This window comes from Sinocyclocheilus anshuiensis, unplaced genomic scaffold (assembly GCF_001515605.1).
Source record: "Sinocyclocheilus anshuiensis isolate Anshui unplaced genomic scaffold, SAMN03320099.WGS_v1.1 scaffold71, whole genome shotgun sequence".
In the NCBI taxonomy this organism is placed as follows: domain Eukaryota; kingdom Metazoa; phylum Chordata; class Actinopteri; order Cypriniformes; family Cyprinidae; genus Sinocyclocheilus; species Sinocyclocheilus anshuiensis.
Window position 1 is genome coordinate 587,089 of NW_015548203.1, and position 20,007 is coordinate 607,095.

Here is a 20,007-nt window from a genome sequence, read left to right on the forward strand (position 1 = left end):
AGATATTAGATTAAAATAATTAAATGCCTCTGAGCTTCAAAGGCAAACATCCTTTATTTTTTTGAGTGCAATCATCCAAGTGAATCGATCTGTCAGTTTCCTCAATTGTGGAAATGAAAGAATTTCTTCAGAATTTTCCTACTGTATGGTATAAACGAAAGGAATATGGAAAAGCATACCGTCAGGATTTCCTTAAGAAGCCAGAGACAGGGATTTGACAGGCATTTAACGCACCATGCACGAACGTCACGCTCATGTGCCAAGAACATGGAAACAAACCGTTAATAAAGCTTAAAGCATTGCAAAGATCTGCAAATCGTTCACATCTCACAAATCATAAAACATAATTTTGCCAAGGTGAATATACATATATATCTCTAAATTAATACAGAACCGTTGAGGAATAAGGTGGACACTAAATCCATAATGTCACGTGAAATGTTCAATCTACTATGTTCTGTTGTGCAATCAGAGCGAACTAAGCAAATAATTGGTCAATATTCATTGCACCTAAAATGATCAATGGAGCATGTGCCATATTCAATTTGACATGAATGAAAAAGAGGCTGATATTTCGCCAACTCAATGATGAGCTTTCATTTGCGTTAAATGAAATGGCGTCTTTTCTGACTAAGAGCTGTTGTTCGTTGGTAAACGATTGGAAAAATCAAGACACAATAGATCCAAAACATGGAGTTTGAGGACCAACGATTAAATTAACGTTACACTCTCCAAATAAAATATTTCTGTGTGCATCAGAATTTAAAATGTTCGCAAAAACGGAATGCATAAAAGCAGAATCATGTCGCAACATTCACAAAAAAACGATAGGGCGTTGACGTGCACAAAACAAACTGGTGTTACAAACTAAAACAGGCGGCTAGATTCTCATGGGAGTCAAGAGTGCGCTGGGAGAAATTGGTCCGTTCCCCAACAGCGCCATCAGTTCCGAGACAGACAGAGAGGTGTCAAATTGAGTCGTTAAGCTGCGGAGAGATTGCTGCTTAACGAGGGGAGTCCAGGGAGCTGCTTTCCTTCACGGGAACATTTTGAGCGCCCCACAAAAATGCTCCGATAATTATCGCAGCAATTAAATGCATGCTCTTTTGCTCTCGCTGGAAAACTTCCTGAATTTTTTTTTTAATATAACGAAGTGCAGAACTTGAGATTTTAGCCAGTTTCTTTCAGATACGAGCAGCATACTGTAAAGATGTAGACATGATGATATTTGGATTTTCTGGCACGAATAAATACGCCCCATATACACATACAGTAAGTGTCTTTAGCGAATCAAATATACAAAACAGGCAATACAACAATGAGCGCAGTTTGAGGACGCCAACGTTAGACACACGCTTTCCTGAACGGGGGAATTAGTGGTGGGTAGAACGGTCCTGTTTGGACCACCGACGCTGTGCCACTGTCCCGAGCACTCACGGATGTCAAGCCGCCAGGGTTTGCTCGACGGACCCTTTTCTAACAGTACTTTCCCGTCCCAGACAAACATATAAAGTGTTACGTTACATTCAGTAGTATGTAAATCACAGATGGACTTGATCTGTTTTGACCCTCTGTGCTCCTGGTACATCTGAGATTGCTGGAGGTCTTTGTACGATGTTGATGGATGTAGTTTCCTCCTGGTAGCCGTGAAAAGATGAGAGAAAGAGAAAGAGTAGAGTACTGAATCATCAGGTGGACGGCGTCCGGTTTTATCCCGTGGCTTTGGAGTTTTCCGCAGGGGTGGCGTCTTTACTCAAACGCACGATCTCCTGAGACAAAACTTCCAGATCCTGCAAGACAAACCAAGAATTTAAACGTGATTCTAATGAAGAGTACACTATTGAAAATATGTGGTAGTTGCATACTGTAAATGTTTATTTACAGTTCATCCCTCCTGCTAAGCTTTACACATAGTTGAAAGCAACCCAGAATATCCTGCCGAATATGTGGGTACGAAGGACCCATTAGGCAGTCAGGCCCGAGTTCAGCTGCAATCTCACATGGTATTATGCTCTCATTCTCTTAAACAAACACACGCTCACACACACAACAGCAGAGGCAGCGTTGCATGCACCGTGTGCTCACTCTAAAGCAAAAAAGCCATCAAATATTAAGTGGGCTGTTTGTTTCTGGGCTGGTGGCCCCAACTGCCAGTAAATATTCATGAGGTGGTTGCTCGCTGGATTAGAAAAAGACGTCCAAAGTCCACAACAGTAGACAGTGGCCATTTTGGTCTGTAGTTATGGCTTCCCCATTGATAGTTTGCTCTGCAAAAGTGTGCCAAATTTTTAATAACATTATTAAAAATATATCTCAATTATATAAAGTATAATACATCTAAAATGATACAGTATATTTAGTTTAAAATAAAACTTATTTAATTAAGTTAAGTTAAAACTTAATATTTTTTAACTGAAATTATGCACATCCTCAGCAATTCTCATTACAATACTGAAAAAAATTAAAAATATTTATACATCATAGTAGCATGTTGCACTGCTTTATGTAAATTTAAATAAAAAACTTAAATTGTAAAAACTGTATTGCTGTAAAAATACTGTATTTTGGCAATGACAATCTAATGATAATAAACATTTTGAATATATTATGCTGCTAAAAAGAACATTATTTTGTGTATTTGGTGTATTGAAATGTGTTTATGCGGTTTAAAGTTAAAAAAAACACATTATTTTCCACATACTGTAGAAAGGAAAAATTGAAATTGCATCATATGACCCCTTTAATATATTAATGGCAATTGGCAAAAAAAATTGTCAAAGCAGATTTTGTTACTGTAAAAATACTGTATTACAGTAATGAAAACCTAATGATAATAATCACTGAGATTATTGAAAATTATTTTAAAAAGTCTAATAAAATGAAAATGAGGCAATACAAATTAAAACTAGGCTGTGGTTGGGTGAATAACTGTCATGAAAATGTTTATTTTTTAAAAATTATGTTTCAAAAAACATGCTTTATTTTCTTTAGTTTTTGGGGGTGTAATAAAGCAATAAGCCCCAAGAAGCCGTGGTTTACAGTGAAATTATAACAGATAAGGGGCGGTAACCCCCTTAAGGCCAATTCACACCGCACCGACAAACGCCGACAAACGCCAACAGACTAGTCTGTCGGAGTTTGTTGGATCAGTGTGTTACCCCTTTAGTCTTGCCTCATTGTCATGGCAACGGTTCGTGGCCAGGTCAGATTACGTCAGAGTTTGTTGTCGTTTGTTGGAAAATCATATCACACTGCTCAGACATTCCACGACCCAAGAAATGCCGATTAAACATGTTCAGTCGGGTTAAAACCAACTCCGACCAACGCCAACAAACGCCGACAGGGGTAACACACTGATCCAACAAACTCCGACAGACTAGTCTGTTGGCGTTTGTCGGCGTTTGTCGGTGTGGTGTGAATTGGCCTTTAGCTGTTATAAATTCACTGTAAACCACGGCTTCACGGGGTTTATTGCTTTATTACACCCCAAAAAACTAAAGAAAATAAAGCATGTTTTATGCTAAAACGGTTATTCCAAATACGTAGTTAGGTTTCACAAAATAAAACAGATATTAATAAAAACAGTATTCTTCCACCAAACAATGTAGTTCCTCAGAAACAACTGTGGTTGCAACAAAGTGGTTGCCAAGCAACACACAAAGTAAACAAAGTGTATGTTTGTAGAGTAATTTACAACAGCTTCAAATGCGGCCGGAACTATCCGTTTTATAATGTCACTCACTTATATCATGACTTTAAGCCTTTTAAAATTATCAGGCTGGTTGCATAAACTGCTAAGACTAGTCTTAAAAGTTAGTCATCTAACTTGTTTTCCTCAATACTGCTCATAACTTTTTAAAGTCAAAAAGGTTGATTGGCCCAATTTGAATCCGAAAAATAAGACTGATTACCTCTTAGCTAACTGCTAATTTAATCAAACTAGCTCATAAGACATAAGCTGTCTCATTTAGAAGGCTGCGCCCTCCGGAGGTCGCATTCGAAGGCTGCATACGTCATTGAGGCTGTCTCATTTCAGAAAAGCAAGTAGGACACTCCGAAAGCGACCTACGAATGCGACCTTCTTTCACAGGAATTCGGAGGATGCATGAGGTGTATCCTTCGCTGCTACAGATAACTCACAATTCTTTGCGTTGCCGTGAACAACCGTTGTTAATTTGAAAAATGCCGGCACCGGCAGATATACACACAAGCGCAGATGTGGTGTTTACAACTTAACTTACCTTAAATCGCCTCGGTAAAAACGGATAAACTTTGTTTTTAATATCCTCCTCCTTTTTTCTCTAACAGATGTCTGCTGTACGTACGCTGCAGCTCCTCAAACATTGAACAAAACAAAACAAGTAAAAGCATTTTTTTTTTCATATTCTTCAGCGCTGTTTTCAGCCCATCTGTATGGCTTTCTGATGTTGTACAGCTTACTGGGCTTTGTGTTAATGCTATTTTCTGTCTTTTTGAGATGCACAGTGATTTGACTGTGATCAGACAGAGGGGTTAGTTCTCTAACAGTGAATGATCTGAGAGATGAAGGATCTATGTCTGTTATCATATAATCAACTGTGCTATTCCCCAGAGGTGAGCAAAATGTGAATCTCCCTAAAGTGTCTCCTCGTAACCTACCGTTGATGATATACAGACCCAGGCTTCGACAGAGCTGCAGGAGGACTTTTCCATTCTTATTTACTATAGCATCATGGTTATTTCTGTGGATATGGGAGAATGTGTTAATAATAGAAATTAGTTTGTTGTTGATATATTTGCTCCCCGTGCGTCGGTGAAGTCCGGCTGTAGTCCTGTTCTTGCGTTCAGGTCTCCGCAGATGAGCACGTTTCCCTGAGCCTGGAAGTGGCTTGTCTCGTCTTCTAATGTGGAGAACGTCTTCACTGTAGTAGGGGGACTCTGATGGCGGGATGTATATGGCACACAGGAATATATCTTTTCTGGATGGGAGCAGTTCCTTGTGGATTTTAAGACAGGTGTAGTATTTGCCTTGCTTGGGCGCATTATGCAAATATTCCAACATAGTGACCTAGATATGTGGGGGCGTGTTAGAACGAGCCGTTTTAGGGGGGTGTGGCAGAGTCTTAACTTTGATAAAGAATATCTCTTTGGTTTTGAGACTTTAGTCTTTGCAACTTCAGGGATCTTATCTATGCACAATCAGCTTGTAACACTCCAAAGAGAAAGGAAAACTTGAAATCGCATCATATGACCCCTTTAAAAGGGGCTATGTTTATGCAACTGAAACCTGGGACAAATGTATCTTGGTGTCATTTGTCTGACTTGTAAAGTGGCATCAGTGTGATATAAACTTCAAAAGCACTTTACAAGGGTTTTGATGGTGTGATGAGCACTGTGAGAGACAGAGAGAAGGACATATACAGAGAGAAAAACAGGAAGCTTTGTAGAATGCTGTAGATCGTGCTCATTGGATTTTAAGCATCTCCAGATTTTTCTCATCTTGTCTGCAGGAAAAACGAATGCTTAATCGGCTGTTAACGAGCTAGACGCATCACGGGCGCTCACTGCTGCAGTAGCCTGCAGGATCGTTTTCCACTGCGTTTCTGTATCGAACACCATCCACAACAACACAAGCTGCAGCATTCAACACGTTTACTGTTAAGTGCATGTAATCCAAAGCATGAAGATGGCTAAAAATTAAATTATCATCATGATATATATTGTTAAGGCTTTTAGCTATGAAGCACCACTATGAAATAACTACATTTAGTAATGATAATAATCAAATAAAACTATTCCTCTTCCAACTAGAGCTGAGTTTGAGTGCTTACAGGTGGGTGCATATTACAGCTTCAACCAAACTGATTTTAAAGTTGGAACTATCCATTTTTAAGAGTCAAACTGCAAACATAACCAGTGCTAAGGTTGACCAGACTACATCCTTCATAAGCTTCCCAAGATGTTTGTGAATCGATTTAGAAAGGTTTGTGTTGCAGGAGACTTTCTGTTCTTAGTTATGGCCAAGCTTTGCAGAGGGATCGTCACTCCATCTTGGTCTTAGTTTGCATCATTTGTCTCTGCCAAGGTTACGGCAGTGTGTTTTTGTAACCTACAACTCCCCCTGGGCACGAACACACACACACACACACACACACACAGAGACACAAGATGCGCTCCTCCAACATCCAGACTGTCTCCGGGCCTCACATCGGCTCAAACGCCCCCTCAGTAAGGATTTTATTCGGATTCACAAAACAGAGCACCATGCATCACACATTGGTGCATTAATAAAGAATGTAACGAATGTGAAGTGGCAGGTGTGCATATAACGTCTCTGAACGTGGCTCATCCAATCAAATGTATAATGTATTACTGTTGCGAGTCTTTTGTTTTTAACTCAAGACTTACATAACGTGAAGCCGCTGTTTTTGCACCGATTCCAGACTTATTCATTTGATATGAATAGTCTTCTGGTTTGTATCCATCCAGTTCCATTTAAACCGAGAAGAATAAAATGAAGTCCCTTTCATTTGTTATTTATTTAAATCACTGGATTATACAAAAATAGACTTTACTATATTGTTTATGTAATCTTTAAGACATTTTTGGGTTTAGTTTCCAGCCAAAAATAAGCACATTGTGATATATACAATACATGTATGCATTTTAGCAGACGCTTTTATCCAAAGATGGCAAAGCTGAATTTTCAGCAGACATTTCTTTAGTTTTCAGTGTCATATGATACTTCAAAAAAAAATCATTCTAACATGCTGATTATTATTATTTCTTTGTTAATGCAATAAATTGGTCAAAAGTGACAGTAAAGACATTTATAATGTTATAAAAGATGTCTATTTCAAATAAATGCTGTTTTTTATTTTTTATTCATCAAAGAATTCTGAAAAAAGGTATCAGTTTCTACAAAAATATTAAGTAGTATTGATCATAATAAGAAGCATTATTAATGAGCAGCAATAATAATTTATAATAATTGAGCAGCAGATCATCGCAATGATTTCTGAAGTATTGTGATACTGAAGACTGAAGTAATGATGCTGAAAATTCAGCTTTGCCACCACAGGAATAATTATATTTTAAAATGTATTCAAATAGAAAATAATTAATAATATTTCACAGTATGACTGTTTTTACTGTGTTTTTTTTTATCAAATAAATGCAGCTTGGTGCGCATAAGAGACTATAATATTACAGCACATATTCATTTTTAATATAATTCAAACAAACCAACACATGGCTTCACTACAGGAACAAACCAGCCATTAACTATGTGCGGCTCTGGAAATATCAAGAGGGGTGTGAGAGGTTAATTGTCATTAGTCAATCTGTGTGATGGTGTAATCCCATCAAACGCATCACCCTGTAGGCTGCCTGACGTGCACTTTCTATTCCTGCTCCTAGAAACGTTTTAGCATTTAACAACATGCCCACCCTCTGCTTGCTGATGAATAAGACCTCTCAGTGGAGTCTCAGGACCGTATGACAGCAAGCCACCTACACACACACACACACACACACACAAACGTGTGATCACACAGTCTGCTAATCACGCTGTCAGAGCGACTGCAGTCACCTTTTCTCTAGCAGGTGGAAAACTCATGGTCACTTCACCTCTACTCACCTGAATGAGTCATTGCTCAACACGGTTTAGCTCTTTATTCCCCATGAAGCATCAAATGCAAGTCTCACTTTTTTTCAAATTAAAGATATGCCAAGGAACTTGGTCATTGCTAATAGAACCCACTTGAAATCTGTACTTTTTTTGCACTTGCACTTTGTGTAGATTTCTGCAGAATGTGTAAAAAGGAGTATTGCAACAAAGTATTTCAATTTGATACTTTGCTTAAACAGCATTTGCCTTTTAAAATTGCAGATACAAAAAGTGAGAACAGCAAGTAGGTACAAATATACAATTATTTTCAACTTTAACCTTAAATTTGAAAAGAAAGACTATAAAACAATAAAATAAAATAATTGTAAAACTTTAAATGGACACTTCATGTTAAGTGGTTCAGGCTGACTTAATTGCACAAAATAAAAAATAAAAATAAAATAAATAAAAGTGAGAGAAATTACATTTTAAAATATTAAATTGGAAAATAATTCCTTTATATTGTAATATTATTTCACAATATTGCCATTTTGTACTGTATTTTTATTGAATAAATGCAGCCTTGGTGAGCATGAGACTATATTATTCTAGTCTTATTTTATATATTTCCATTAAACTTTAACCTTACATTTCAAAAGAAATATAAAGGTCTATAAAACAAAATAATTAAATGAAAAAATAAATAAAAACAAAACCAAATAAATAAAACAAAATAAAATGTTGTATAACTTAATTGCAGAACATAAAAAATATAAAAAGGAGAGAAATTACAAGTGAAAAATTTTACAAGTGTACAAATGACAAGAGTGCTGTCTTGGAAGCCCTGCAATGATAAGGAAAACTTTAAAAATATATAGCCAGACAGGAGCAGATTTTGTTTTTATTTTGCTGTAATGTACAAATTCTGATATCTACTGAGCTTTCTTGTAGGTCTATAGGCACAGATTCTGTGTGGGCCTCAAATCGCCTTTCAAAAGAAGGTTTTATATCCAACCTAAACTGACCTTGATCATAAAAGCCTGTCTTTCCCACCCCAAACGGCTGGCCTTCCTTCTCTTTACCTTCTGTAGGTGCATGTTCTTTGTCAGTTGCTCTTCCAGCATGTTCTGCAGCTTTTTGTTCATCTCACGCAGGTTCTCGTCTCCAGGTTTTACCAAGTCCCTCAGCACAGAACTCAAACCTCCCCGTTCACCCTGAGCACCATGGGCCACCGCACCTCCTCCGGATACATCTGAGAGAAAGAGAGAGGAAAAAGGTGCAATTTTAGAGACGGCAAACATTCTATCACTCCGGCCTGTGCTTTTTAACCATGTTTTCCCCAGTAATGCCTCAACATGCATGAATAAAGATGATCTCTATCAGGGGGCCATAAGTGTCTGCTGAGTGAATACAGAGTGCTTGCGTTTGGAGGTAAGCATTTCGAAACGGCTCTCGCCTCGCACGCCACAACATTAACGAGCACCTCGAGTGCAATCATCCGTTTTCCAGGTTTGACGAAAAGCCGTGCAAGTCTTAAAGCTGGCAAATAAACAACGCTGCACATTCACGAGCTGCCGAGAATGAATTCTAGCTTTCAGGAAATTCAAACCCTGGTTGAGGTAGAGAGACTGACAGTAAGGATGGAGTCAAGTTAAAGGAAGCACTGACAAGGTCTGTTGACAGGGTTCATGACAGTAACACACAACCACGGAAGTGACCGTAAGCAGGGGACATTGGTGTGGGGTTGTAACTGGACAAGGTGGTGTGTTAAAAAATGAAAGATGTTGCTTAATTGATGATTAATGGAGGCGAGTGAGCAGAAGAGCTGAGGTACTGGTTTGCCTGCTTAAAGCCAGATATTGTCAGGTTCCTGGTGAACTGTCAGATAGTTTAGTGGAGTTTTTCCTCTGAGGGAGGACAGGGAATCGAGCTGGCCAGCCTCTGCGTGTCAAGGGCAAAAGCAATACGTTCGATCGGGATGCTTCTTTCTCGGTTTTCACTTCATCTGGGTGAGTGGAGACATTCAAGGTCAGCTCAGCAGTGTGTCCCTAAACGGTGCTGTCAAATAACCTCTTACACCTGTGGTCTGACGATGGAGCACATGGGAAATGTGCCACTTCCTGCGGGTGTTTAAATGCAGTTTCCATAAAATCTCTGTGGAAGCAAATTCATGTTTTATTATGGGAAAAAAAGACATTGGGCTATAGTTAGTGCTACTAAATTAAAATTTAAATAATTTAACAAATAAATAAATACATTTAAAATAAAATAAAAACTGAAAATAAAATACATTTTATGACTCTAAAATTAACTTAAAAAAATAATAATAATTTAATTTTTTGGGGACAGAATATATTGTAAAGAATTCTAACGCAGCTATTTTAACACACTAACTTACTAAAATTACTAAAAACAAATACTAAAACTAAATTATAAATATCTGAAGAAACAAATATACTTTTAGAATGAAATTTGAAAAATTTATTAAACAGCATTTACTTTTGTGTTTAAATGTAGTTTCCAGTAGGCAAATGCATGTTTTATTATGTAAAAAAGACAATGGGTTATAGTCAGTGTTACTAAATGAAAACATCTTTGTTAACTAAAATAAAAATAATTTAACTGTAAAAAATAATAAATTAAAAATTAACTCCAAGATTAACAAAATAATAATTAAAAATATATATATTTAATTTTTTTGGGGACAGAATATATTGTGAAGAAATTTAACGCAGCTATTTATATGATATCAATTAACACACCAACTTACTCAAATTAAAACAACTACTTAAACTAAATAAACTATAAATATGTGAAGTAACAAATATACTTTTAATATAAAATATAAAAGATGTTTCTTTTTCTTAAACAGCATTTACTTTTTTTTAAAGAGTACAAATACCAAAAGTACAAATTAGGGGTGACCCTGAATAGTCGAAGATTCGATAGGAGGAGCCTTATTTGACTACCAATCTCACAGTCAAATATTCACAGGGTGTTATGATCATGCTATTTTGGCTATAAGGGGGTGCTCAAATGTCTGATTTCACATAGAACTACTGGTTTTCTCCCAATAAGTTAATATACAGCCTATTAAAATAATGCTGTAAATAAGAATCTGAAAAGAAAGAAGCTTCAAATAAATATTTTAACATGCGTGAATAAATTCAACCACCCCTTTGGATTTAAGTTTCACTTTCCATAATCCTTGACCGACAGAGGAGCATCTTGGCGGCAGCGATTTAAATCTTTAGCAAGACTCAAACTGACACAGGCAGAATGAAAGACTGGATTTTTTCGATCAGGTAGGGTACAAATGATTTCAAAACATTTCAGCTGGTTTATAAATATCGTGTATATATTACTTATCTCGTATAAGATGCATTTGGTTGAGTTGCGCTGCAGTAAAGTGCTTCATTGTAGTACTACGGTGATTATCTCTTCAGCGCGAGCAGGACAAACAACAATGCAGAATATTAATAACTATGACTGGGACTGTCATATATATAACAATTATAATGAGAACAGTATTATAATAAAACGCTGTGAATTTTTAGAGTTTAGTTGCTGTGTTTCTGCACGTTGTTGCGTGAAGAACGCATCCACAAAAGGAATTAATTCAGAGCCACGCAGACACGTTCATGTGCATTTGGGGCATTTTGTGCAGATAGCCTATAAGTCGTAATATTAACGTTATGTTGTATAAATAACGAAGTGTATTCTATACTAGTTAAATGATGAGATAAATCCCATTGATTAAAAACCTGCTGCTTCATTCTACTGGTCATCTTCAGCGCACGCAGCTCAAAACAAAAATAACTACTGTCATATACATAACTTTATAATGAGAGCACTATTGTAAAAAAAATGTTGTGAATTCTTAGGGTTTCGCTGACGTTTAATGTTAACTATCTTTTAATCAAAACATAAAATATTATTTACCCCGTTTGTATCTGCGAGGCATCCGTTACACATTTTTCCTGTGTGTTAACGTATTTATGACCGTTGAATGTCTGACTTGACTCTTGGTAATGTATTTTGCCCCGCCCCCAAACATATGATTCGACTATCAGTCGACTATCATCAAAACATAACACATTATGTTTGTATCTGCGAGGCATCCGTTACACATTTTTCCTGTGTGTTAACGTATTTATGACCGTCGAATGTCTGACTTGACTCTTGGTAATGTATTTTGCCCCGCCCCCAAACATATGATTCGACTATCAGTCGACTATCAGCAAGATTCGAAAATTCCGATTAATCCTTAGTCGGGGACACCCCTAGTACAAATACTAAGTAGGTACAAACATACAAGCATTTTTAAACTTTAACCTTCAATTTTAAAAGAAATATAAAATCTATAAAACAAAAAAAGTAAAATAAGAAAAAAAAAGTTTCAATTAATGCTGTAAGCTGTACAGATAAAATAAAAATGTATAAGAAAAGAAAAAAATAACAAAAAATACATTTATGCTGTATGGTAAGTGGTTCAGACTGCAATGATGCCAAAAGCAGGGGGACAGGAGCAGAATTTTGTCGAAGAAAAACTAAAACTAAGCAATTGAGTAAAAAAAAATGGCAAAAACTAAACTGAAATAAGAAACTAAAGATAAAATAAATTAAAAAATACAATAAAAAAATTCAAAAGTTTAATTTCCCTGGCTATAGCTGCCACTTTAGTAATGAAAAAGAACCGATTATATACGTTTCAGGAACAGTATTATGCATATCAAGTGGTGCACAGTAACCTGGATTTTTAAAACATTAAGTTGCTCAAGCGACTGTGACCTGTTCTCATGACAGGCCATGTCACAGTTAGCTGAGGAGCTTAATGCATTGTTACATCTCAGTATATCAAGCTAAGCACTAGCAATCTCACGCCTCTTTAACCTTATTAGATTGGCGCAAGAATAGCGTATATGTGTGGCTAACAGAAGAGCCTCACACGTGTTCAACATTAGCGCAGCACACGAGCATTGCTGGTCGCGGTGAGCCGATGCCATAGCCCAGAGCCACGAAAATGAAGTAGAACGTGACGCACCATAGCTAATTGAGATGTTAACTTCACCCCCCAGAGGCCTGTTCAACCTTTGAATGCATGGCTTTAAGCGTTGAAGGCCATGAATAACATTTGCCTCGCCCCTGAAGCCTGACAGTAAACACCACAAGGTGCAAAGCGCAGTCTCTGGACTATAAGAGAATTAACTTTGTCAGCTTACCACAGAAGCATTAGCTGAACACTATGGTCGGTGAATATTTCCAGCTTTAAAATGCCAAATGGACACAGTATTGCTGTGTGTTATGATTTCCGTGATGCCGAAAACACGGACGGAAACGTGGAATCCAGTCATAAAAACAATTTACCGTATAACGCGGAATGTCACGGAATTTGACAAATTTTGTTTGGTTAAGTATGTGAATATTAAGCTGCAAAACACTATTTACTACACACATACTGAAGCATGCTGCTGCCTGTATATGAGTATATGAACACATAAACATGAGCATTTTACCGTTTCTTGTTTGAAAAAAACTATCATCATATCATATATACAAACAGAAACCTAAAGTTAAAATCTTTTTTTTTTTTATTAATTAGAGATGCTTTTGATTATTAAAATTTAACGCAACCATTAAAAGGGAATCCAGAAAATTAATGGAAACAGAGTTTGATAAAAAAATCTAACTGAATTTGAGAAAAAAAAAAATTTAACATTTCATAGGGCCTTAAAAATGTAATGTAAAATGCCATTTAATATTGAAAGTTTGATGATTGAAATTAATTAGACACGCTTTTTGATTAACAAAATTTAAATTTAACTAGAAAAACAGAGTCTAGAAAAATTACAACAGAAATGGAATTCGGAAAAAAATAAAATGGAATTTGGGAAAAAATAAAACCGATTTCATAGGGCCCTAGTTATGGTTAACGAAAACTTGTAGCTTAAAAACTATTTGAAAACATCTTTGAATAAAAATAATAAAAGTAATAAAATGTAAATAAAAATTAATATTACTAATGAAATTAACTTTAAGATACATATTTCCATGACCCTGAACCCAACAAATAAAAAACTAATAATAAAATGGCCACAAATTAATTTTAGAGGTTTATAAATGGTATCTTATAAAACTAGAGTTTGTTACAACACACCTGCATAAAACAAGAAAATGCCACTGGATAGCAGCCAAATATTTCATGGCATTAAATGCTTTAAATGATACCAGTTAACGCAACAACTTAACATACTACAACAAAAACGACATACTAAACAATTCGAAAACAAACAAAAATAAAATAAAAAATAACAAAAACTACACTAAATTGAAAGGACAAATTACTAAACTAAACAAATTAAAATTAAAATTATAACTATAATATATCTGATGTGACCATAATGGAAAGGAGAATGCATAAAGTTTGCAATTCCATGTCGCAGTACTGAACCTTTTTTTTTCTTCTAAACTTGTCCTGTGTCCTTTTCCAACATCCACTGCTTAGCATAGCAGCCAAATAGCCCATTACAACCAATGCACTGCTTCATTAGAATTCTATTAACATCTGCAGTAGGGAAAACACAGGCTTCATCTTGTGATGTTGCAGTGTCTCCTTTCACCACGGCGTAATTCCCTCCCAGTACGAATAACTTGCGCTGAAGTTAATGCATCTGACTCTTTAGGGAACAAGACGAGCGAATCCTTCGATGGCTACATCAATGTTTGTGCTAATGACATTGCAAATGGAAAAATGCACACCTGTCTGTAACCAGTATTTCTTCTATATTGATCAGTGTCATTAATTCTAATTTGCTGGAGCGTAGGGGGCGAGCACTCTATGGAGACACTTTGATAAATCCACAAAGGAGATTTTTACAAAGAGGACTCCCTGTTCTAATGGCTGGAAAATGCCAGGCCGATGGCTTTCAAAGGTGTGGAATGGTGCCAGGCGCTCTCGCAGACAGACCAGTAGGGCATGTGAACCTAAGAAGCCAAGTCACGGAAGCAAACGAAAATGCTGGATATAAGGTACACTGAAGGCACGCAGATGTTCCTGACTCATGACTCAGGGGATCCCTGATCACACGCTCGGCTGGACTACGTCAGAACAGTGCTGAGGTCAAAACCTGCAGAGAATGAAGTGGGACTTGACAGGGTTGTGTAACATTAAGAATTGAATTGAAAAAGCCTTTTAAATTCCAATTCAGTTACTGAGTATGGCTAATTTAGGTAGCAATCAATTTTGAATGTAGGAAAGTAGAATTTAAATTACCTTAAATTCAAAAGAAAATAATGGTCAGAATTGAACGGAATTGGACAAGACAAATTTTAAATGTTGAAGCCATTTAGGAAAAAGCTTTAAAAAGACTTTAAATTAAAGACTTGAAATTAAACTGAAGGATTAGGGATGTAACGATTCACTCAACTCACAATGCTATACGATTCAGAATACTGGTTGCACGATACAATTTTCTCACAATTGTTTTTAACAAAATGAGATTTTAAGGGATAGTTCACCCAAAAATGGAAATTCTGTCATTAATTACTCACCCTCATGTCGTTCCAAACCCATAAAACCTTCATTCATCTTCAGAACACAAATTAAGATATTTTTTATGAAATCCGAGAGCTTTCTGACACTCCATAGACAGCAACGTAACTACCACGCTTAAATTAATAGTGGTAAGGACATTATTGTAATAGTCCATGTGGCATCAGTGGTTCAACCGTAATTTTATGAAGCTACAAGAATACTTTTTGTGTACTAAGAAAACAAAAATAATGGCTTTATTCAACAATTTCTTCTCTTCTGTGTCAGTCTTTGATGCGTTCACGACTATGCAGGGTCAGAAAGCTCTCGGATTTCATCAAAAATATCTTAATTTGTGTTCCGAAGATGAACAACTAGGGTTGGGCCGATAGACGATGCCATCGTCCACCGCCGATGGCTGACAGACATCACGATGATGAGCAGGCATTGCAATCCCCATAACCCCCCTCCCCCGCGTCCCGTGTTCCGAAAGAAAATGATGTGTAATACGGAACCCCTAAAGGGAATAAATACAAGATGGGAGGAAAATATGTATTTTAGTATTTTCTATCGCAGTTATATCATTGGGCAATTATACTGTATATAAATTGCGGGCATCAGGGAGCCGCTATTATGCCTGGCATTGAAACTGCTTTTGAATACACGATCGCTTTTTAGTTTCACGCGATCACTCTGTTTATACTATGGAGCGGCAGTAGCGCACATTTTACAAGATTAGATGTTTGTCAGTGGTGCTCAGGATCTGCAAATCATTCGCCATCGTCCTCAGTCATCTCCCCTTACTCTGTTTATGTGGTAAGTGAAATTTTATGTACTGCAATGTAACAGTCAATGTAGCAATCGTTATTTGTTTTCCGTTTGTTTTTCCGTGCCTTTCTAAATATGGATTCACGCTTCGGGCAGTTCTTCAATTCTGAATTCTGCACAACTCTGGTTAATAGTGGATTTAGAGCGAAGAAAAAGATAAGTGAACATAGTTACAATGGAATATCACACCAACCAGAGCTTGACCTTGAAGAATGTCCTCTTCAGGCTTTGAAGCACCAATGCAAGATAACAGCAAGCATACAATTACCATGTGAATCCCACAGAAATGCTGGCCACTTCTTAGCAAGCCTCATTGGGAATCTCCTCAGGCCGGTGCAGGAGTCAGCAGTCTTGAATCAGTCAAACTGGCAGATCCTGCACAGTGGCTGCAACCTCTCAGCCATCTCTCACTGGAGACACGGCACTTAACTGAAACCTTTGCCAGGGGGCGAACAGGCAATTTCATCTCGACAACAAGGATCCTTCCTGTTTGCAGCCATGTGTTATTCCCAGTTACAGATGTGACCCCTTCTTTCGAGGGATCTGTGTGGTTATCGATGATCTGTTCTTCACATATTTGTTCTTGCAACCTCGGCAAGCAGAGTGCCCATTAGCACCCACTCCCGGTGGTGTAATTCGCTCTAAAGTGGACCAAATTTGCTTGTAGAGGGAAGAAAAATAATTCTGCTGTGACTCACATTCACTCCCATTATCTCAGTGGGTTCTGGAGCTATAGGGCACACGATAAGGATAGTTTCTTCCTTTAAATGACGCAGCAGGAAGAAGCCGGAGTACACTGAGAGGTTAGCTTACTTCACGCTTCGGTAGAGGCCTAAAACAGGGTGCAAGTAGGCAGGCAGAGGGTTTCCAGACTGCAGTGGTGTCTCACCCCAGCTGACTTCTTCCAGCAGCACTTAGGCGGAGCGAAGGCTATGCACACATGACTGCGGCATGTTGCTGAATGGCTGGTTAGTGGAGGCTGCGCAAATAAACCATCCTACAGCTGTCTTACATCACACACGTGCTGAGTGCTGCAGAAAAACATTCATATTGCCTACCGCTGCTCAACGGATGACATTTTCAACATTTGTCCTAACGAACACGGGATGATCCTAGGGTTGCTTTGCCAGGAGCATGTGCCCTGAAATACCCTGAATATGAGTCGTGGGACTGATTTGCGTAATGTCACAGGCCAAACGTTTGGGAAAACTGTTGTGTCTTTTACAATCCGCAGAACCTTCTATGCAATCCCCACTTTGACGGAAAGAATGTTGCGGAAAGATCTGGCAAGTGAAGGGTCAACAATACCCCCAAGGTGGCATACATATGAGCCGCTTCCTGACTTGACATTTCCTCAACAAACTGGCAACAACTGAAATGGTTACTGACTGAAACATTCATATGCATTTGCCCACTGCTGCTTAATGGTTGCAATTTTCAGGATTTGTCTTGACGAATACGGAATTATCCTGGGGTTCGTGGGACTGATGCAATGTCGCAAGCCAGACATCTGGGATAACTCTTGTGTAGCTCTTACAATCTGCAGCACCTTCTATACAATCCCCACTTGGAAGGGAGGAATACTGCAGAAAGTTCTGGCAAGTGAAGGGTCAACAATACCCCCAAGGTGGCATACATCTGGCTTATCTGAGGTGCTTCCTGACTTGCCATTTCCTCAACACATTGGTGACAACGGAAACCGCTACTGACTCAAAAGGCTACGTCTGAGATAAAATGTTGCACTGTTTCATTTGTTATATCACTGGCATGAATTTGCGGCAAGCCGCACTGGTGTAAGGATAAAATAGAGGGAGGGGAGAGAGGACGGAGGAGAGGAGACAAGAGGGGTGCTCAGTCTTTCTGCTGCATTATTGAGGATGAGTGTTGGGTTCACTGAGGCATGTCGGCATTCTGAATCATTTACATCCAGCTAATGTCAGCTCTCATCTAGTGCTGCTACCTTCTGCATCCTTTCTTCATTTTTCTATGGAGTCTCCACCTCCCCATTTTTACATCTCCCCGAGTCTATCCTCAATTATTGTAGGAGATGAAGGATCGTTTCCAATGTTATTCAGAAAGACTATCCTGGTTAGACCTGAACCAGATGGAAACGGTTAAACAGGAGACTTGCTGCCACATTAAAAATCAAATTGGGCTGCGATGAATAGTATAAATGGAATATGGGCACATACGTCACATTCTTTCAGTTTATATCAATTTTAATACTATAACATTGTTACCAAACAATCTTCTCAACCTTCACCTCTCTACGGATATCAGTAATGGGCAAAAAAGTGTCTTTACATGAACACGCTTGTTTTGTAAGCTCTCCCGACACCCCAAAGGAGCAGAGATCTTAAACTTTTATAGCACAATATTTACAATTAGACGACACCAGCCTTAATGGAATCTAGGCTGCCATTAAATGTTAAATCAGTCAGTCATGAAATTAAAACAGGAAAACACATGGGGGGAAAGACAGGAAGACGCAACATTACCTCCACTCCGTTCCTAGGGAAACACAAGAGAAGCCTTGCTTTAAATGAGGCAAAAAAAGGATTGCAGGATACAGATAAGCTGCAAGCTAATATGTATATTATGCATTTGCCCATTAAGAAACTGAGATAGACCAGTAGCTTAATTAAGATTCTGCCTGTTTAGCTCAGAAATCGTCATGGCTATGATGTCACAACCTCAAGCTCATTTACAATTCGACCCACCTTAGTATTCAGCTACTTCGCTCGGGCTGCAGAAAAATGGTATGAACTACTCCGGTTATTCAATCAGATGTAATTTACAAATACAAAGTAGGGTTGTGACGGTGAGGAAATTTTCCCACCGGTTAATCGACATGTGACAACACCGGTAATACCGTCATCACCGTTGGGGTTGGGTGGGGGTTGTTAGTTCATTTGAGTTTCCCTCTTTTCTTCACTTTCAAATGGCTTGTAAAAGTGCCATGCGCATTTTACTTTCACTTTGAAATTAGCGGCAATTGAATTGCCGCAATTCGGCGTTATGCAGTTGTTTGTTTGAGTTTTCCCTCTTTTCCTCAGATTTCTTGGCTTTCAAATTGCTTGAAAAAGCACTGTTTTTACTTTCACTTTCAAATTAGCGGCAATTCGGCGTTGATTCAATTCAAGCAACAACAACATCAAACTCATAGAACTTTTATTAACAAAACAAATAAAAATACACCATATATGCCTAAATAAAATAACAAATTACTTAGGCTACACAAAGTTTAAATAGGTATATCAAACTGAAAATCAGCAAACACTGTGGAACCAAATAAATAAGAAACATAGAACGTTTATTAGCAAAACGAATAAGAAAGCTTGGAGGCACGGCATATACAGTAGGCCTACACCTTGATGTAAAATAAAATGTTTAAAAAAAACTTCCAGTCAATAGGCTTGTCAAAATCTAAAATATTGCCAAACAGGCGCCTTTGCATTTTCTTTCTAAATGTCTTGTCTTTCTCACCTCACTCTTGTCAGTCAGCTCAACTCACTCTCCTCACTGGATAAATAAAGTTGTTCGCGCACGGTTCGGCACGCTGCATTGAGCATTTAGTTTTTAAAAGTGTCTGTCCTCTAACTGAACTAGGCTAAATGATTTTTGTTACTATAAAAAATCAAAACGACGGTGGGGGGCGGTGCCGCGGTAGGCAAATGACGTAACCGGTGTTGCGGCTTAACACCAGTATAACCGAAAACACCGTCTATCGCAGCAAGTCTAATACAAAGTCTTAAAGGTGCAACAACAGCCCATTTAATTCAAAATGGTCATAGAGAAGGTGGAAATCAGTCATGTGACACTGCAGTACAAGAAACCTTGACAACCGTCATAATGGACTGCAGATGGGTGGATGGTAACACTTTACAATAAGATTAATTTTCATTTATAAACATGATTTTTTTGCAAATTCGTGTTTGTTCATAATACACTGGCTAATAGTAATTTATAAAACTTGAAATGTTAAAATTAGGGGCGCTCCGATTGATCGGCTACCGATCACTATCGGCCGATAATCGCTTTGGGATGATTGATCGGCAGT

General features: G+C 37.8%; 1 protein-coding gene across 2 annotated transcripts in view; it reads right to left on the bottom strand.

Moving 5' to 3' along the window:
* Nucleotides 1–233: 233 nt before the first annotated feature.
* The window catches only part of gripap1 (GRIP1 associated protein 1), a 63,247-nt gene continuing 43,473 nt past the window's right edge, over nt 234–20,007 (bottom strand). For both annotated transcript variants that reach the window (XM_016440123.1, XM_016440122.1), the window contains 2 exons: nt 8,671–8,840; nt 234–1,790 (listed from right to left, as the gene is read on the bottom strand). In XM_016440123.1, coding sequence (XP_016295609.1) covers nt 1,710–1,790; nt 8,671–8,840 — 251 coding nt within the window. In that variant the 3' untranslated portion in view covers nt 234–1,709. The remainder of the gene's footprint in view (nt 1,791–8,670; nt 8,841–20,007) is intronic.